This window comes from Typopeltis vanoorti, chromosome 3 (genome assembly GCF_054136105.1).
Source record: "Typopeltis vanoorti isolate ZY-2024b chromosome 3, IOZ_Tvanoo_1.0, whole genome shotgun sequence".
In the NCBI taxonomy this organism is placed as follows: Eukaryota; Metazoa; Arthropoda; class Arachnida; order Uropygi; family Thelyphonidae; genus Typopeltis; species Typopeltis vanoorti.
The window spans coordinates 122837981-122860459 of record NC_143551.1 but is presented as its reverse complement, the minus strand read 5'-3'; the positions used below and the strand labels follow the sequence as shown (position 1 = coordinate 122860459).

At 35.5% G+C, this 22479-nt stretch overlaps 1 protein-coding gene across 1 annotated transcript in view; it reads right to left on the bottom strand.

Annotated features, from left to right (window-relative positions):
- Positions 1-1478: 1478 nt before the first annotated feature.
- LOC150108532 (cAMP-dependent protein kinase catalytic subunit beta-like) overlaps positions 1479-22479 on the bottom strand; it is a 197156-nt gene continuing 176155 nt past the window's right edge. The window contains exons 8-9 of the mRNA XM_090390481.1: positions 1658-1822; positions 1479-1523 (exon numbers count right to left, since the gene is read on the bottom strand). Of these exons, the coding sequence (XP_090246607.1) occupies positions 1479-1523; positions 1658-1822 (210 nt within the window). The remainder of the gene's footprint in view (positions 1524-1657; positions 1823-22479) is intronic.

The window sequence follows — 22479 nt, the reverse complement described above, 5'->3', positions numbered from 1 at the left end:
TCTCATACCATTGAAGAATACCATGAAGATCTGTGTTTAAGGTATTGGTTATAGAAAACCTTGAAATTTGTGATATTTTTTGTACTGCAAGGCTTATCAAATGGTATAAGAGGAATGAAGGAGTGTACTATGAACAGCCAAATTATGGATAGTATTAATAATTAGGGAAAGAAGTCATTTATATAAAATAGAAAGAGAGAGAGAGAGAGAGAGTAGGCAACATACAGTACCCTTGACATGTCTATATTTGTGGAGAAGAGTGATAAAAGAGACAGAAGTCATGCAGTAATCAACAATAGAGAAAACAGTCAGCCCAATTACCACTTGTTTCCTTTATTTTTTTTTCAATGTATTATTTCATTATTATTCTCATTTCTTTCACATTTGATCATACCTGCATTTGCAACCACACCACATGAGATTAGCTGTAGTAACACATTCCTGAATGCTAACAAATGGCAAGTTCTTTCCTAATATCCTCATTTTTAATGTGATACTGCCACTGACGCCATCTGTGCACTCACGCACGCACGCGCACACACACACAAAGTCTTGAACTTAAGACTGGCTGAAGAACATAAATTACTGTGCTATATATATCGACATAACTAACTGTGCTGTCATCACAGAGGATCCACATTATCCACTGAATACCTATCATATCTTTCCTTAAACACATTCACTAATAAAGCACCCACAACAGACTGTACCCTTGAGGTGAAAAGATTCAAACAGTGTACAATGTAAAATTGAGAGGAGTAGTGATTGAATTAGCTAAGAGTTGCATTTGTTATAAACAGGAAGCATGGTGCAGCTTGAAGGGTAGAAAAGGGCATCACTAAGGTTAGAATTAAGAACCATTATACTCATAAAGTGAATGAACAAAGTTTGCTATGTTTGTCTATTACTGCATGTTATCTATTTTCAACACTTGTCTTTTCAATGAGCTTCTGTAGCTCATTTGGTTTAGACAAGCCTTAGTTGTTGTTGGCAAGACCCAGAAATTTGAATCCTGTCTATGATGTGAGGAGCTTTTATCAGGTGTTTTCAATCAAATAGTGAGTTAGCTGGTTTCATACTGAGGTGGAGGGTTTCTTCTCCAAGAAACTCGGGTTTTTCGTCCCTCAAAACAGGAAAACTGGCTCCATGCACACACATCTATAGATATAAGACACTCCTGGAATAAGGATTAACCAAAGGATTCCAAAAGATTTTGGTTTGGTTTTAAATGCTTACATGGTGAGTCTATGTATGAGTGTAAATCAGGATAGGTTTTTTCCATGTGGCTAGTATATACACTGACATTGCAGGAGAAGGAGTGAAATGTAATATAGAGCAATAGATTCTTTGCTAAAACATTTTCTCTACAAATCATCATATCAACAAAGTCCTAACATATCATTACCACCAAAATGATTAATATTCAAAACAATATTAGTATTCAAAACTTTCTTCAGATTACTGAAGCAGTTGGTCAATCACATTAGTGGATTTAACATGAATTGTGCACCAAAAACAACAAACTGGAAAAGTATTAAAATCAATTTTTGATGAGCAACAAATGAAATACAGGATCACTAACAAAAAAAACCATGCCTAGAATGAAATTAAAAGCCATTCAAGAGCATATGCATAGAATGAATGTAAACATTCTTACTTTTCTGTCATAAAGTTCATCCCATGCAAGATCCTTGAACCACCTGTGCCTTTTAATATCTTTTACTCCTTTTCTCATGACACCATATCTCTTGGAAACGTCTATTTGGAGCAACTTTTTTAAAATATCTTTAATATCATATGTGAAGTGAAGGGGAAAACGTACCTAAAAATTACATAAGAAATCAGAGAAAAGTTTATGAACTGTGCATTTATATAATTATTATTCTTAAATAGTTCAAATTCCTAACAGAAATGTCAATGCTGGCAAACATTATTTCATTTCAAATACTTTCTTGAGAACTAAACTTATCAGCCATGAAAATCTCTATTATGACCATATCATCCTGTCATTTCCACAGAGTTAAAAAAAAAACTTATTTCAAGAGGACATTCTAACTATTATTCATACAATACCTATCACATCTCTCAAAATTATTCACAACACATTCCGGAAACCCATTTCACTCATTTTTCCAAATTACAAGTAAAACATCCAGTCTTCACTTCCTCAATTTCCAAAAGGGTAATCTCTCCAATGTATTGAACATTTTCATCTGCATCTGACTTATGAAATCCTCTTGTAATTTATGTTCCTATTATATTTCCTCTTGTTCTTCTATAACTAGTGTGACCATGAAATCTTTAATACATTATCATAGTGAGCATTAAATAGAACTATCAGTATCTCAATCACCTTAATGTGACCTTCTTTATACCTACAAAACCCAACCAAGAAAATTTGAGCAGAGTAATCCTTATATACTCCATTTTAAATCTAGAATATGCACTGGACTGGGTGCATATTCTAGATTTCTAGATATGCTCAAGTCTCCAAATGACATACAAAAAACAATGATAAAATAAATTAACCGTGATTAAAGTGTAAAGCATCAGATTGACTGAGGTGAGATAGCAATACTTCACAGATCTCTTTGTATAACTGCAAATTTGAAACTGTTTTCATGATAAAATGATAATGACAGAAGTCTGTTCTCTGTAGAGCTAAGAAACAAAAAAATCTTATGGACATGATGGAAAGCCACACGAAGACCAGTAAATCAAATTAGAAACACATTTGGAACAGCAAGTCTAAAATCCTTTATTCCATTTTTTTTTTTTAATACTGATTCCATGCACATGAGAGATCAAAGAACATATAAAAACATCAGTGCTGTATGTAGGGTACATGTGAGAATTGAGAAAGAAGTTTAATAACATTTTTCTTGAGGAATTTGCAGGTTGTAGCTGTTTTGAAATATTTCATGCAGAAGATTGTTCCACAAATAGATGGAATAAATGAAGATGAGGATAAGTGGCGCTAGTGTCCTTGGTAAATGTGGCAGTCGAGTTTAGCTAGTCTAGAAAACGTGTTTTTAAAGTTAAATATAGTGTGGCTTTTTGTCACAAATTATGCTGCAATTGTGCATCGGTTAGAAACAAGTGTCCTTCAGTGGTATTATTGTTTAGAACTGTGTTGTATATATTGTGTTTTCACTGCCGTTTGTTTCACTATAACAACGTGTAAAGATGGCGTCCAACAAGAAACGTACGTCAGCGGCGCGCAGGACTTCTACTACTACACGAAAGGCTGGCTCAGCGTTAGATTTTTCGCAATGGATGCGTTGCGGAAACTGCTACATGTATGCACCGAAAAATGTGAAGGATCTGTGGTCGGTCTGGCAAAATGAGAAGAAAGAAAATGTCGACGTATGTGAGAAGTGTCGGGATAGGCTGGAGCGTTTAGGAATGGAAGCAGACATCGGGACCGTAGCGGAAGAACTTCGGCGGGAGTTTATGAAAATGAAAAATGACCTTCATCTTCTTCATGAGGAAGTGGAAGTGATCGGTAAGGAGATTCTGGAAGTTAAAGCTGAGTTTAATGTGTTAAACAGAGAAATTAGGACTATACAGATTACTTTAGCTGAAGTAACTAGAACAGGGTTACATATGGGTGAGTCTTTGAATGATTCAGTAATAAATAGTATGGGAGTGATTGGGAGTCAACATAATAAAACCACAAGTGGCCTAGAAGAAATGAGATGTAGTGAGAGTAGGGGGGTAAGTAATAGAGAGTTGAGTAATGAAGCTGGGAGAGTCATGCTCAATAGTGTAGAGAATGAGTCCATGAGTGTGGACTTGAATGAAGTTAAGAGTGGTAAAATATATGGTGATTCTATGATTAAGGGTATGGAGAGTGGTATGCATGAGGAGTGCTGGGCTGATGGGACAATAGAAAGAGTGGCTTTAGCGATAAAGAGAGGGCATAAAACAGACAAGATGATAGTTATGGTGGGTACGAATGACCTGAGAGGTAGTATAAATCGGGTAGGAAAAGATTTAAGAACATTATTAGATATTGTGAAGAGGAAAAGTGTCAATGGGAGAATAGTGTGCATGCTGCCTCGTTTTGACAATTATGAGTTAAGTAGACGAGCAATGATAATGAATGATATGATTGCAAGAATGTGCAGAAAAAGAGGTCTGGAGTTTGTTGATGTTTGGAGTGTGTTTGAAGGAAAAAGGCAGTTGTATGCTAGAGATGGACTGCATCTTAACATGGAAGGACATAAGCGATTGAAGGAGTTATTGTTTTCTGAACAGGTTGAAGTTATTGGGCAGGGAAACTAATATTGAAAAGGTTGAGTGTAAGAGAGAGAAACTTTAGCACTGATTGTGTATTTATTGATCCTTATAGGCAGAATAAATTGCAGAAGAGAGGGGATAAAAATCGGCATAGGACTACGGTAGTTAGTGACTTATATATCAGTTCTAAAGCCGGTACAAGATCTAGAGGGAATCTGCAATTTTTGTATACCAATGCTAGAAGCATTCGAAATAAGAGAGAAGAATTTTTGGCATTAGTCAGTGAAATCTCACCAAAAGTTGTAGGCATTAGTGAAACTTGGCTGTCAGCAGAAGATGTGGTCACTGGAATTGAATGTGAAGGGTACAGTATTTTCAGGGAGGATAGAGAAGATAGAACAGGAGGAGGAGTACTGTTGATGATAGCTGATGTGTTGCAGCCAAAGAAAGTAGTATATCATGATGATAGACATGTGAATGAGAGTTCATTTGAGGCAGTCTGGTGCGAAATAGTGACCAACGCAACCAAATATACAGTTGGATGCTGCTATAGGCCAGGGAGTACGGGGGAAGATATTGAATTCATGCATCAGCAACTTAGTGCAATGAGTGAAGGCTTAGTGATTATTATGGGGGATTTTAATTATGGTGATATCAATTGGAAGGAGGAAATATCACGTAGCAAAAAGGAAATGGAGTTCATACATCTTCTACGAGATAATTACTTGAAACAGCACGTAACTGAAGGGACACGTGGTGTGAGAGTGTTGGACCTGGTTATTGGTTCAGAGGTTATATGCATAAGTAAGGTGTCCTCGTTACCTCCAGTTGGTGAAAGCGATCATGTGGTATTGACTTGGGAGGTTGCAAAATCTGTGGATTTTTCTGTTAAGAAGGGGTATGTACGGAACTACAGGTTAGGCAATTATAACAAGCTTCGGAGTGAGCTTGCAGCCATCCCATGGCAAAACATATTGCAAGGGAAAGATGTTAGCAGTGCTTGGGATAAAATCAGCGGGTATCTGAGGAAAGCAATATCAGATTGTGTCCCTATGGTCAGGAGGTCAAACAAGGCAGGCATTAGATGGATGAGCAGTAGTATCAAGCTTGAACTGCAAAAAAAGAAAATGTTATGGAGAATTTACAAGGAGAAGGGCGATCAGGACACCCATGAGCAGTACAAGGCTCAAGCTAGGAAGGTTACCAGCATAGTAAGAAAAGCTAAATCAGATTATGAGAAGACCTTAGCCAAAGAGATCAAGGGTAATCCCAAAGAGTTCTTCCGCTATGTGGCAAGTAAGAGGAAGAATGACTTCGGAAGGATAACCTTAGTGGGTGCTGATGGTATTGAGGTGACAAAATCAGATGTAATAGTCGAGTTACTGTGTGATCACTTCTCAAAAGTCTATCACCCAAGTGAGGATATCTCTATACCTATAGCAATACCTAATGTGAGAATTGAAGCTAAAGAATCAGAGGTATTAAATATATTGCAAAACTTAAATGCAAACACTGCGGTAGGCTTAGATGGAATATCAGCTCGGGTGTTGCGTGAATGTGCAAATGAATTGTCAACCCCTCTTACCTGGATATTTAATTTAAGTTTGAACTCTGGTATGGTCCCTAGGGAGTGGAAGTTAGGCAAAGTGGTTCCTTTGCATAAGGGTGGCTCTAAAACTGCGGTATTGAATTACAGACCAATCACCATCTCAGGAGTAGTGGTAAAAGTATTGGAAAAATTGGTTAAAGACAAAATTCAAGAATGGGTGGATCAGGATATGATACTCTATAGAGGCCAACATGGTTTTGTTAAAGGTAGATCCTGCCTTAGCAATCTATTAACTATTCATAATAGAATAACATCCGAGTTGGACAAAGGAACTGGCTACACAGTGGTACTTCTGGATTTTGCTAAGGCTTTTGACAGGATACCCCATAGAACACTGTTACGCAAATTGGAGCAGATGGGAATGGATATTAAATTGGTGATATGGATAGGAGAATGGCTCAGGGAGAGATACCATAAGGTGGTGTATGGAGGAGCCGAGTCCAGAATGAGGCAGGTGACCAGTGGTGTACCTCAGGGCTCTGTGCTTGGGCCAATGTTGTTTAATTTGTATATAAATGATATAGGAAACGGCTTAAAGGGAGATATTCAGTTGTTTGCTGATGATGCAAAGTTGTGTAGTGCAATAAAAAATCAAGCTGATGTTGAAAGTTTGCAGGAGGATTTAAATAAGCTGGTAAAATGGGCAAAAGAAAATGGATGTCAGTTCAATGTGGAAAAGTGTAAAGTCATGCATTTTGGGATTAAAAGATTACCAGCTGTGTACTACATCGATGGAAAGGTACTCCAAGAGATTGATGAGGCTAGGGACTTAGGGGTATTGGTAGATAGGGAGATGAAGTTCAGAGGACACATTGCTAAGGTGTCCAAGATTGCACATAGGATTACTTGGTTGTTGAGGAACACACTGACATCTAGAGATAAAGAGGTTATTATTCCCCTTTATAAAGCATTGATACTTCCACATTTGGATTACTGTGCTCAGGTCTGGTCACCTGGATTCCTTGGAGATCAGGAGGCTGTGGAGAGGGTTCAGAGAAGAGTGACCAAGTTGGTGAGTGATATAAAAAATACTCCCTACATTGATAGATTGAGAGCTTGTGGATTGCAGAGATTGGTTGATAGGCGAAGAAGAGGGGATATGATAGAAACATTCAAATTACTAAAAGGTTTTTATAGGATTGATGCAGGGGAAATGTTTCAGCTGTGTGATAGTGATGGAAGAACAAGAGGTCATCTCTGGAAATTAAAGAAGAGTGTGGTTAACAAAGGTGTCAGAACAAGGTTTTTTGCCTGGAGGGTGGTGAATGAGTGGAATTCATTGCCTGACTTAGTTGTGAGCTCTTCGTCTGTAAATGAATTCAAGAAGAGATATGACAGATATTGTTTTGCTAGTTTGGGTCTCCCGCGATGAGTCTACTGACTCCATGGAGATACCCGTAATAATAATAATAATAATAATAATTATGTTTGTAGTTGCATTAAAAAGGGATGCTGAGCAGTTGTTGTGCTTGCTTTAACAGGCCAAGAGAAAGTGGAGGAATGATGGTTGTAATTCAGTGGAGTGGTGGCCATGGAAGTACCTGTAGAACAAACACATGGCTAAAATAATGCATCTGTGAGATAAAGGTTGAAGTGAGACTGTAAGGAGCTAATTATGTATGGGTCAAATTGTTCTCCTCTGAACAGTATCGAGAATTTTTAATGAGGTTTTAGGCAGTGGAGTACAGTGGGTATTCACAGGGGGGGGGAGGCTGTGGTAAGACTACATTATAAAACAATCATTAAATATGTGTAATAACTTATTTTAGAAAAAAAATTCTATTTGCACATCACTTTAATCTTTAAAGTAAAGTGACATAAACACTATGTAAATTTAAAAGAGATGGACATAGTTTACCATCTTTAACGATAACTTGACTTTGTATTCTTGGTTTGAAAAATGTGTACATAAAATACTTTCGACACCGTTTCCCATTGTCAAGAAAGATAAAATAAATGTTACTTAAAAAAAAAAAATGCTTATCTAAAAAGAATCCACAAGGAATAACTAATTTGCACTGCACTTCTCTGCTGTCAGTAATTAGGGAGTAGAACTAAGCTACCTATGGTACTGAGCGCCTACATGCCTTTAATTACTATGCAAATTTCAGTCAGTGTACCAGAGTGTGTGTGTGTGTTTGTGTGCACGTGCGCTGAATAATCTCCACTTACATTTAGCCATTAAAAGTGCACATCAATGCCAAACTCCATTAGGGAACCACATTTCTTTTACTTCCTATATGACTAGGCAATGTGTGCCTCAACAATAATGCTTGCCTTATTTGATTAACAAGCAAGCTCTGAATTTCTTAATATCTGTAACAGTTTATGGTTATTTATGTCAATACATCACCAATATAAGTAATAAATAAATTTATTTCAAATAAATAACTGCTCAAACGTTATATCTTCATGAATTTCTCAGGTTTGTGGTGCACACCTAGCACACCTTGAATATATGTCCCTAGTTTTAGGTGCATCATCCAAAACATGTGAGCAATGTTCTACTGATTTTAGTATGCTAACTCTGTCATGTAGTGTCTTATATCATTTAAACTACAAGGCAGAAAAACTTGCAAGGGGGGGAAGGTAGAAAGTATGATATTATGTGGAGATAGTGGCTTGAGAAATGAAAGGATGTATACTATATCACAGAGCTCAGTGGAATCTGCATGAAACCCAAAATATCTATACGGATACTGACAATGCACTAGTTTTCCTATATATATATATGTATACAAGTAACCCTCATATAACGCGGATGTTAGGTCCCATAGAAATGTCGCGTTATATAAAGCGCGTTATGCAAGACTTAGATCACATAGAAAAAGTAGGGTTATGTACTGAAATCATTTTTTTTAGATTATACAAACAACAATGACATATCCAACAAAAAAATATTTTTATTTAACTCCGGTAATTCATGTAAGTTTAGAAAACATATAAACTATGAAACAAATATATAGTATAAAATTATAAAAATTACAAATTGTATGTAAACTTCATTGCACATAATGCATAAATGTTTTAGGCAAAATAAAATAAAGTGCATATTTTAATTGTGATCATTGTCTTCAAAAATAACATATCATAGATGTTCTTGATTTATGAGTGATTGGACGTCGTCATTACTTGAAATTTCTTGAACACCATTTGTATAATTATCATTGCATACTTTGGTTGGTTTAGTTATCAAGAAGTCAGCAATAAGATCTTGCTTACCACTATGCTGCAATTTTTTTATTAAGTTCATAATATGGAGCTAAACAAATATCCAACTGCCTTGTGAATTTTCCAGAGAGCTCCATTGAGGGATCATTATCTGTAAAATAACTTCCTAACTTTCTTGCCAAGTCCAATCCTTCTAATTTCTTTAAACTAAATTCTTTTCTGGATTCATCACAATCAGAATCTTCGACAGAACACTTTTCCCACAATTTGGATCAACGTCACTATTAACTGTACCAGTTCCTCCTCATTTAAACCTATTTCCCCATCAATTAATTCACTAATTTCTTTTTCAACCATATTGCAAAAGCCCTCTAAGTGGCCATTACTATAAAAATAATTTTTTACATAAAAAAAAGCATTACATATTGTATGCAACTCACCAGAAAATAAAGTGCTCAGCTTGAGATTAACATACATGATTTTTAATGCACTTTCCTGGCAAAAAAACTAAGACAAATTTCAACAATAAACACTATATATGGTAAACAACTGACGTATATGCGTGCTAAAGGGTATTTCCTCTAATATAAATTCGCTACTTATATTATATTGATTTTTAAGTTGCACGGTGAAAAACATATGAAAAGATAAATGGTTACTACAATTTGTAGACTGTGTTATATCGAAACCGCATTGTATAAGTACCATGTTGAACAAGGGTTACTACGATTTATAGAGTGCGTTATATTGAAACAGCATTGTATAAGTATTGCGTTACACGAGGGTTACCTGTATATATATGCATGCCAGGACCATTAGAAATAAAGGGAATCCACTTAATCCTTATTCAGTTTATCCTCCTTATCCTGAGCATGCAGGTCTAATACTGCATCTCCCAAACAGTCTCTGACTTCCCATGCACCACTGACGTTCATTTCTTGTAGCTTCTTATCCCAAAGCAAAGCGCCAAGATGCCAAATTTGTCATAATTGCCAGCTTTGTAGTTCTACATGAACCCTTTCTTGACTGAGAATTCCACATGGGGAGCAACCCTTCAGAACAAGACTTCTTTGTCACTTTTCCCTGATTTGAGGTAGATCAGATCTATCTGTAGTTACTGATAAATCTAATGCTATTACCAGGTCCAACACTCTCTCAAATCCTTGGTCCCTCTCCATCATGTGATATTTCAGGTAATTATCTCTTAGTAACTGCATAAATTCTATTTCATCCTTGCCACATGTCCTTTCCTCCTTGCTATCCCCATGGTAACTGCTTGGCCTGCATTCAAATGGCTAATCTGCAAATGCATTTCATTCACGTACATGCATTTCCAATCCCCTTGAGCCCACAGTTGCCCTTGGATAATGTCATTACCAGCTCATTCAGATTCAAAACCCGGAAAACTCTACCCTGCTGTTCACGTTCTTCCTGTACTCTGTTATCCTGGTGGTGGTGGTGGTGGTGGTGGTGGCCATTTCCACACGGTCATTCCCACACTCACACTCATTTGTCCAAGGGGGGGGTGGCCAGCTGCATATTTGATTGCATCTTTCCCTAATATCTCTGGTTTCCCTGAATTTGCACTTCAAATTCTCACTGAGTAACACTTTTTCCAAGCATCTAACTCCAAAACCATTCAAATGCAATCCATCAGGCATTACAAATAATTTATACCTGCCAAAACAATCAGCTCTTTATCATATAGTGCACAGCAGAAGTGCAGATTACAGGATATTTAGGATGTTGCCATACACCAGACAAATAGACTGTGATGAGAGCAAGAAATGTTTAGGCAAATTAATCTGGCAAGTGCAAAGCAACTGATCATTATGGGAAAAGGGGGGGGGGGGCTTTAGCATTATGAACTGAGAAAGCGACATGCAACATTAGAAAGCAGAGAACGCAACACTAATAAGGGAACTGAATATATATGGACTTCATGAAAGACAACTACCTTAAGTGTCATGTGGTGGAGGGAACATGAGGATCAAGAGTTTTGGACTTATGCAATTGCATCAGGACTGATTGTGACTGAGATGCTACACATGCCTCAATTTGGTGAGAGAGTCCATGCAGTCTGGAAGATGAATATGCATGCATATGTTTCAAGACATAAGGAATTTGTGAAACTCTAAGGCAGGGAACTATAACAGACTGATAAACTAGATGAACAAATTTGAAAGAAGAGAAGTCAGTAATATGTGAGAGATAGTTAAGAAAAAATTGTTAGCAGGAAAAGCAAATAGTACACCACAAATGAAGAAGATAGCAATTTAGAGTAAAATGGATGACAGGAGTTAGAGAAATCAAACAGCAATTGCAGAGGAAAATTAGATAATAGAAGGCATATTAGAGAGAAAGAAGTGATAAACAGTTGTATGAGATATGTAATTCTCAGGCTGGGAAAGTGACTAATATAGTATGGAGAAAAAAATTGGAAGATGAGAAGAGACTAGCACTGCAATCCAAGGAGAATCCCAAGGAGTTCGTTTACTGTGGTCAGCAGGAGGAAAATTGATTGTGGATAGATTAGCTGAACAGAGATGGTAGATCAGGCGACCATGGCAGATGGCATATTTGAGCTATTTAATGATCACTTTATTGGGGTGTTCCATCTTGATGAAGAGAGTGAAGGATTAGAAGTGAATGAAGAGGATGTATTCTGAATATTGGGCACTCTTGATGTCAGTAATGTAATGGGATGGATTTTTGCCATGTGTTTTAAGGGTATGTGCTATTTACCCATGCTATTAATCTGGATGTTTAATGAAAGTCTTCCAATAAGGAAGGTCCTCCCTAGAGTGTAGGGAGAGTGAGACAGTGCCATTACATAGGGGTGGTAGAATGGAGGTATTAAACTAGAGACCAGTTTGTATTTCTTATATGGTTATTAAGATTATTAAGAGTGGAAAATTGGTAAGAACTTATATATATATATATAATTGGACAAATTATTTATGCAGCCAGCACGAATCCTTACCAATTTTCCATCATCTGGTTGTCATTTATAATAGAGTAACAACAGTGAATGAGGGTAAAGCACACACACTCTCATTTATTTACTTTATTTTTTTGATTTTGCAACAGCATTTGACAGAGTGCCAAATGAAAAGTTAGTATTTAAGTTGCAACATATGAGTTTGTCAGGTTAACGGACTGGATTCATAACTGGCTTCCAGATAGATATCAGAGAATTGTATATGGGGACAGTATTAGTAAGGTTATAAGTAGAGTTCCATAGTATTGGGACCATTATAGTTCAAATCCTTATGTCAAAGATCTTGTAATAGGATTACAAGATGATATTCAGTTATTTGCAGATGATGATGATGTGAAGCTTGTGAGGGTTAATAGTAATAGTGCTGATGTTGTGTCTCTCCAAGAGGATTTCAATAGTAAGCTGGAAAGGTGGAAAATGAAGAGGAGTGTTAGTTTAATACAACTCAATAGAATGCTTTGAAATTTGACATCCCCCCAGATGTTTTATACTTACCTGGTTGAGTTATACTGGAAGAAGTGGGGGAGCAAGAAATCGTGGGATGAATGTAAATAGATAGAAATTTGGGGCATAAAGGAAATATTGAAAAGATTGTGAAGACAACCTAGAGAATTGTTGCAATATAAAGGAAACACTGACTGATTGATTTTCCCTTTTCTGTTTCTGATTGTAAGTGACTTTGTAAGCACTGCCCACAAAGTATGCCTGGTGAGATTTTTGCAGGGTAGTTCACCATTGCTTTCCCCCCATTTTATCTGGGATCGGGACTGGCATCTTGCTGGGACGTATTCATGCCTGTAATCTGTGTGTGTTCACAGGAGCCAGTTTGTCTGTTTGTGGGAGCAAAAACCCCAGATAAACTAGGGAGAAAAACCCTGCTGTCCATGCCCAATACTGGCTAACTTGGCTATGTCAGAGAAAGATCCTTAAGTTCCTCACATTGGCAACGGGAATCGAACCCAAGAACACTCCTTTCCCAGGCATATGGTTGTGAAGCACATAGCCACTAGGCTAACCACACAGACCAACCACTGACAAGCAGAGATAAAAGGATGGTAGTTCCATTGTATAAAACTGATCACATTACCTCTAGATCACTGTGCTCAAAACATTTGAGAAGACATAGAAGCAGGTAACAAAAATGATATCAGGACTGTAGAAGATTAGTTATGAGTATGGACTGAAGGCATGCAAACTTCAGAGTCTGATGGATAGAAGATGAGAAAAGGAATATAACTGAGACATTTAAACTGTTGAAAGGCATTTACTGGATTGACAATGGGAAGATTCTTCATATGACAGAATGAGGGGAGTGAACAAGAACAAGCAGTCATCCCAGGAAGTTGCAAAAGGAAGTGGTAAGAAGTAACTTCATGCATAGAAAGTGGTAGGAGAATGGAATGCATTGCCTGAGAGAGAGGTTTAAGTGCAAACAGTGGAAGAGTTTATGGAGTAGCACAGTGGTTCTAACCCTATGCCATTGGGTGTAAATGCATCTGCAGTGCTCTATGCATGTGCCTGCTGTCAATTATTAAATTTAAAAAAAAATTAAATTAAAACTGGAAAATATAAGTCTTCTCCTAATAATATTTATTGAAATTGTAAAAAATGTTAACATTTATGTTATATTATGACCATTGTGTAATTCCTCTGTCTTTGAGTGCGAGTGTTACCAGTGCCAATTTTGTGCATATGTTTTAACTTAGTCTACTGGCAACCGTGCACTTGAGGGATGTGTCACCACTTCATCAGTGTGGTTGGCACACTTTGACCACACATTGTTTTCTCGTGTTTAAAAATTTTGCCCCAAAATGAATAATCCAAATAAAACACAATGCACCTATAAATTCAACAATGATTGGGAAGAAGACCATTGTTTTATCCAGGATAAAGAGAAATGTTTTTGCATATTGTGTGATGGTTTAATTTAGTTGTATAATAAGCATTACATGTATATTTATCCTACTTTCATAGTTAATTAATTTGTTAATTTTTATCATTTGATATGATAAGCAAGTATAAATTTTCATAGAAAAAAATATTGGTGCCCACCACTCTCTTCCCAATCTAGAATGCACCTGCGATCACAACCAGGTTGAGAACCCCTGGAGTAGCACAATAAACTGTGTGTTGTCTAAGGTGGACCTCCCACAATGAGTTTTATGACTCCATGGAAATCCATAATAATAATACATGATTTGCATTCCTTGCTTGACTAAACCCCTGTAATTTAAAACAGTAATAAAGGTGTTATCAAGATCACCTTGAACTGAGTGTATACTTAACTTCAGCTGATCTGCAATAGTCAATAGCCTTCATATTATTATTATATGCTTAACATTAGACCACCAGGGAGTCAAAGCTTCATCTAGGACATTGGGTTTCAAACTGTGAGGCACTCCCATCCTAGAGAAGCGCAACACAATTTCTAGGATGACTGCAAAGCAATGATCATTATTATTATTATTTATTTTCAAGCACAATTCCTGATTATTCAATATTCCAGCTACTTATTTCAATATAAGGTGTCAAAATAAGTCTGGAAATATGGCAAAAATGTATTTATAAACAATGTCAGTTACATTTTTAAATTTGAAATATGCGTAATATATTTCTCCTATGTTTCCAGACTTATCAGACACCTGTATAATATAGCATTAAAAACACTTGTTATTAATGTACTAAGTTAGAAATTTAAAAGCTATATTTTTAAAATAAATGTCTCTGTGTACCATTTTATTTTTACTTTGGTTTGAAGTATAATTGTGCACTTCCAAACACTGTAAAAAAATTCCATTTTGTTAGAATAAAATGCATGCAACGAAAACTATGAGTCAATATTGTTTTATGAAGTGTAGAGATGCAGAAGTTTTTTTTTATAAAAAAGGGGACATCTCTTTAAAAAGTTTGAAAGCCACTGATCTAAGGTGCAGGACAGACCTGGGATGTGTGCAATGTTAGGAGTTGCACAGTGAGAAATAATGTCTTGAATGGAAAAGCACACTTGGTTTTTTGGATGCAGAGATGCAATTATGCCAGAAAAAACTAGAGAACTAGAGATGTAAGTCAGTCTAAGAGGAGATATCCAATATTGTGTAGAACTCTCAGTATTATTAAAGGTGAGAAGTGATAAAGTGTGGATTTCCTTCTATGAAATAAAGTAAGATTATGTTTTGTTGGCACTGAAGTTAAGAATGTCTTTGAACCACTGAAATATAGAAAAAAAAATTTTATTTGCAGTACTAAAGAACTTTGTGTAGTCTAATGGGTGTTCAATGTTGGGAGAGAGAGAGAGAGAGAGAGAGAATTAAAAATAGGGAAATGTTGTGGGAATGAATGAATGAATGAATGAATAGCAATGACAGCCATAGTGTATTTATTGGCCAAATTGGGTCAAAAGAATCAAGACAGTTATTGGAGAGTAGATTATTATCAGGTATTCTGGCAGGCAGGTGGACAATTTGTGAACTGGAAAATCATTCTGAGTTGTGAATGTTTGAATTTCCCAGCAATGACAACCTCACTCCTTGAGTATTTGGAGTATAGATGATCAAACTGCACAGACAGATAGCGGAAAAGGTCAGTGTATATATCAGAACATGGAAATTGAAAGGCAACATATCAAAGTAAGTGAAAAGTGGCAAGAAATTTTCAGTCACAGCAGATCATAAAGGGAATTCAAGGTTCGACATTCTCTGGCACAGGATGACTGAGTTCACAAATGCTCAGCTGCAACTGTTGTGATGGAAGCAATCATGCAGTGGAGTAAGGAAAACTGAAGTGGACAGTAGAGACTAAGGCTTCTAGCTGAGGTTTCATTAGGATAGTAATAGACTAGATATTAAGAAGAGTAGATTTAGATGTCTGCAAGTGGCAGTGCACATTATTTAAATGTGTGTTCATATCATGAATGTTGATGAAGTGGATATGTTGAGTTTTATGATATGCATGATATGTTTTTGGCAGGCTGGTTGGCTGAGTGGATAGTATACCTGCTCTCCAACCAAAAGGTTATGGATCCAAATCTCACCATGGGTATAGATATTTGTGATTGTAATGCTACTACTATACAGAAAGGTCAGCTACAATCATCCTGTGACTTCTTGTTCTAGAAGACACTTCGATCCCAAAACTTTATGAAGTATGGAATTCATTATATCGCATCCAATAAGACATGCCAAATACAAAAAAAAAAAAAAAAAAAGCTTTTTTTTTTGTTAGAGTATCATTTTCCTTTTTTTTTTTGAGGGAATTTTTTTTTATCTGCAGTACTAAAGAATTTTGTGTTTTCCAATGAGTGTTTATTGTTAAGAAAGAGAGAGAGAGTTAAAAAGTAGGAAAATGTTGTGGGAATGAATGAAGTTCCACAATCACACCTCTCAACAAAGAGAGAACACCGAGTTTCAACAATGTCACCTACAAACCACCATTCTCAGACTCCTCTAGGCACAGCCTGGAAGAGTAAGTGGCAGAAGTATTATTCACTTGCTGATTAGGAAGGTTCCTGATGCATGAACATTGGGTTCAGTCCCATGAACTATCTGGAAGCTGGTCTAAAGAACAATTTTACTGTTGTACCTTCGAATGGCAGAGATTTGTAGTCTCTAACAGCATGTGTTCAAAATGCCCATGAGGCTATAGCAGTCCACATGAGAAGAAAGTGTGGGAAGTTCAGTTGATTATTGACATCTCTTACAGACTCTCTCTTCAGTAACTTTCCCATAGAAGATTGGTCTCCGCATTGTCTCTTAGATATTTCGTTGGCCACTGTTCAGCAGAAAACTAGCATCAATTATGCTTCCCATCTGCCAGTTCTACAGGAACTCAAGCAATGGCTGTTCACCTCCCTTTACCATCAAACTGCATACTCACCAAATCTACTACTTTTCTTCCATATGCCTCAATTCTGTGAAACACCTCCCACTGTGAAGCATTTCAAAAGACTACAACCTCCAACAGTTTAAGAAGAATATCAACAGATTACTCTGCTCCTGATTCCTCCTCACAGATGGCATTTATTTGCTATAGGTTCTTCTGCCTTTTGTGTACGGGAGTAATATTAAAAAGAAAAAAAAAAAAAAACAGAACCCAAAAAAAAAAAAAATGTACCATGGAGCAAACATGGAAAGATCCACTTCAGGCCTCCAGTAAAGTGGAAGGTGACAGTTATCATCACCAGGAGTCTAGTTGGCATTTATTCCAAATAGGGAGGTATGCTTTGGGACAACATTGTCATTGGAGTCAAGAGATTACCATTTTGTGAAAACTGTACACACTGCAGAAGATAAGAGAGTGGCTTGGCTGGGAGAGGCCATGTTACATGCTAGCCCATTAGTGGCCTAAGTATCTGAATGTATCTAAATTTTACAGGTCCATTAACATTCAAGTAGCATTTTATTCTGTATGTAAAATTTCCTCTTTTCTTTTGTCACCCAAAGACACTTCCATTTGGACTTTCCAAACTCCTTATTCTTGTGGTATATTTTATTTTGGTGAATCCGAGAGATCTATGAATATTTGTCATTAAGAACATAAAAATTACACATATCATACACTTGAGCAGTCTGGCCTTGCAGAACATGCTACCTCCTCTAAATATATATACAGTTCTTTGGAAGAAACTGGAGTCCTGCTTAAAAAAAAATTAAAGAATGTAGCAAAGAATTATTAAATGTAGCAAAGAATTATTAATCTCAACAAATCGAAAGGTGTATATTATTCATCCTCATGGGAAATATTACTCCTTAAATCTTTTTTGTCATTTCATTGCTTTTTTTCCTGGACTCTAGTAACAAACTAACCATTGTTACTTTATTAAAATATTGTGTTGCATTGTTGAATTTCTGTTATGTATGAATGCGATTTGGTTCTATACATTTCGTAGTGGGGATACTTATAAAACGTAAAAGTGTTCTACTAATAAAGGGGTTAATTTTTTACATGATGTATCTATTATCATTTGCCCATATACAGTAGAAGAAATAGTTATACTGAGTGATCACTTTGCAAGGCTATCACCGTTTGAGATCATGTAAACACTCATGCGAGAATAGAGGTAGATAAGTAGGAGATGCTCAGGATATTACAAGCTCATTGTGAATACTGCCACAGGACTGGATGATATATCAACCAGTGTGATGAGAAAGTTCAAGAGAATTGACAATTCACCTGACCACACTATTTAATTTATAACTCTCCAAGGCTGGATTCTTCAATGGAAGTGGAAAGAAAAGAGAGAATTGCAAATTATAGACTGCTCATCTTCATCATCATCATCTCATGAATGGTGGGAATACAGGAATACACTTCCTGTTCCTATCCAACCACTCCAAAATTCAGGAGTGGTTGGATAGGAACATCACACTCTACAGGGAGTGGGGGGGGGGGGACACACAATTTTGTAAAGCTGCATCTTGCTTTAATACTTTGTCTACTTTCTATAATAAAGTGATAGTTAAGCTGCATAAAGAACATGCCACTTGACACAAAGTCAACTGACAGTATAACATATACAAAAGCCTGTTATGTAAAGTGGAGCAAACAGAGATGAACATTAAGCTGATGACAGAGATATGAGAGTGCTTGATAGATAGACTTCAAAGAGTAGTACGAGGGTGGGGGGTACCCAAAAATAACCGGAATCTGAACATGCTGTGCACGCATTTTCTAGTTATGAATGATGCCGCTAGACATCATGAGTATGCAGTTTTCCATGCCAGTTTGGCAAGTGGCATCATCCTGTGTAAACTGGTTTGTTGTTCTGGCTGTTTTTTTGTTAATACTTATAAGGAAGTTTGATAATTCTGTGATGAACATAGAGTGTAAATGAAATTTTGTTTTCTTTTGGATAAAACTGCAGATGAAACTATTGTTATGCTTCGGCAAGCCTTTAAGAGCGACGCTTTAGGTAAAATGCAAGTCTACAAGTGGTTTTTCCCATTAAAAAATGGGAACATGTCAGTTGAAGACCAACCACGATCTGGCTAACTTTTGACAAGCAGAAATATGAAAATATCAAAAAGGTTAGCTAGGTCAATGAAGCTTGCTGAAAGACCATTGAGCAAGTTTCTAAAACTTGCTCAATGGTCTTTTAACCGAATTTTAACAGAACATTTGTAAATGAAATGTGTCTGCTAAATTTGTGCCTCATTTGCTCACAGAGGATAAAAAATCTTTTGATCAACATTAAATGGAAGAAAAGAACAGTACTATATAGAAGCCAATGGCCTGAGAGACTATTCTTGGAATAAGCACTATCATGTACACTTCCTAAACCTCAATAAGCATAGCTGCATTAAATTACCAAAAACTTGGGAAAGAACTGTTTTATCTTCTTCTTCCTGTCATAGATTTTAGGCCAATAGCCTAAATTGCTTTCTTGATCTTCCAATTCTTCTTTTTACCATTTATTTTATATCTATACAGTAAGTTTGCTGGTCTGCTATTGTCCTTTTGATTTAGATGTTCTATGTTTGTTTATATTTACTTATGTAATAATTTATCACTTTTATATTCAGAGACTGTAAAATTTTTTCACTTGTTTTATGATTCTGCTTTTATCTGGCTGTTTTTCTGAGACATTTCATATTTGCACTTTGAATTTGTTTTTCCATCTTTCTCTTTTATCATCCATGTTTCACTTCTGTATAACAAAGGATGAAGGGGGCTGAAATGGGATATATATATATAAAAAAAAAAAAAAAATCAGTATTATATTTCCATTTTCAAATTTTAAATTTTGCTACCGTGAAGCCAATTCCATCATGTTTTTGGTTAAAGTTAAAAATTAACTGATCTATTTCTATTGTATTTGTTTTTTATTTTTTTTCCAAAAAAAGGGAGGCCAAAAATAAAATCTTGCACAGGGCCCATGAAAAGTTAGCTATGGCACTGTGTTTTTCTACTAGAGATAGCTTAAATATATTACTTATTATACCATTTACTTATAAAATAATTTTATTATTATAAAGGCATATCCATGAAATCATTACAGAAGGCCTATAAGAACCAATAACCCAATTGCACTTCTCCTTAAACTCATTCACCTAAAGTGCACTGATAACATTCCAATCATTTATCACTTGCTAAGCAAAAAATCTAGTCCTCACACAACTTCCAGGGATGACCCATTGTTCTTTCACTACTTGTCATATACTGAAAAATTTCTGCATTATCTTATAAAAATTTTATCTCTATCATGTTCTCTCTCCCCCTTTTTTTTTTATTTATAAACTAAACTTTGCAACTCAATGCACTTTCAATCTATCCTCACATGGAGCATTCCACAGACCCATCACCATCTTAGTCACTTACCTCTGGATCCTGTACACCACCTTTCAAACTGACAAAATTAAAAATAAATGAATTAAATTCAAAGTTAAAAAGTTAATAATGCAGAGTTTTTTTGGTTTTTGGCTACTGAAGTCTTGCATACATATGAAACAAATGTGTTTAAATTATATATTACAGAGTAATCATAATTTCATATGAGCTTTCAAAGTTGAAATTTTGGTGCTATATGTATCTAGACAAATGCTGCTTAAAAAAATTTTGTTACACTGTCAGTTATGTCAAAAGTTACAGCTGTATTCATGTTGTGAAAACAATTAAGTGAAGTTGCCACAGTGCATAAAAGATTATGAAATGAAGATCTGTTGTAAATTCTGCTTGTGTCATAATGAAATTATAAAGTAACACTACTGAACTATGAAAAGAATTTTATTGTCATTTTCAACAGAGCCAGCGCTAGGGTCTTTCCCGCCCGCATGCAATTTCTATCTAAGCACCCCTGTAACGATCCGGGAGTGTGTGGTTCTTTTACGATAATATAAATTTAAATTATTTTAAATATCTTAAATAAATTTTGACAGAACAGTAACATGTTGGTTTGCTAAATGTAATGAACCGGGGGTGTTGGCTAGGCAGGATAATCGTTAAAAACCCAAATATTCAAAATATTCTCAAATATTAAAGCAAATTTTAATAAAGCCATGTCACTTTAATCGTTGAATATAATGATACAGTGATTATAGCCTTCTCACTGATTCGAATCGCTAACAAAATTAAAATGAATTTTAATTAAAGTTAAAATTTATTTTAACTTTAATTAAAATAACTTTAATTAGTAACTTGTAAAATTTTTTAATAATTTATATAAGTGGAACTATCTTTTAGAAAAATAAAAGAAACTCAAGATAGATGAGAAAATAAGAAAAGAATCCAGAAATAATTAGAACATTTAATATAAGTATTCAAACAATAACATCTTTACAGAATAACAGAAAATAAATTAAATTATATAAATATACTTGAATTTTTGTTAATTAAAATTTTAAGGTTTTTGATTTCATATTCACAAAATTAGAAATCATGGTCTTAACGTCTAATTCCGCACATATATCATTTTCAGTAGCTATTTTCAATAGCTATTAACGCCAAACTAACAAGCCTTTTTTTGTGACATACTTGTTCTTAAGTAGGTTTTAATCAATTTCAACTTGGAAAAGAAACGTTCACCGCTCACTACACTAACAGTTAAGGTTAATAGTATTCTTAAAGCAATTGAAAAGTTAGGGAAAGATAAATTATTTGACACAACAAAATTAAGAATATTGAAAGGGCTTTTGAATATTTAAATTATCCTTCCGAAAAATATCCCGGAAAGCACATAACTTGTCATGTAGTTTTATTGCATTTACGTCTTTATTGTCACTGTCCATCAAGAGAATCTCTAAATTATAATAATAAGTTTTTAGTTGTTCAAAACGTTCTATTAACGAACACATTGCACCGTCTAGAAGTGTGTAAAACACATTCACTCTAAATTTATCTTCTGGCGATTGTGGCATTTCGTCATGATGCTCGTAGTCAAACTGTCATGTCTTCTTTTGTCGTCGAACTTCCGTACCAGTTTTAAATTCGTGTCTCCATTCACCTCTTCACTCAGTTATTTTGCCGTTTTTAGAACTTCTTTAGGATTTGTATCTGATCGATACTCTTGAAAGAATATTTTTAAGATTTTGATAGATTCTAAAGCAAGTGTAATGTTCATATTTTTGTCTCAAAGCATTTTACTCACAGGGTTTATTCTGTTAATTAAATCACGCCAAGTTATAAGAGAGCAACTAAATTTGTAGTCCTTTATTTTAGCACATAATGTTTGTGCTTCATGCTGAGTTTCTTTATTAAAATTTGCATTATTTAAAATTTCAAAACGTGCATCGTAAATTTCTCCTAACTGATATCGTACAAGGCGGATAGCATTAATTTTATGCATTTTTGAAAATTATGGAGACAACTACCGTGTTTGAATAAAAACTTTAGTTTAATATAACTAAAATCTACATTCAACGTTTAGACCTTTATGTCATGGTCATCTTCTGGAGCATACAACTATACACAGAAAACAAGCTATACTACAATCAAACTGGTTTGTTAAAGACACTGACCAACTGCT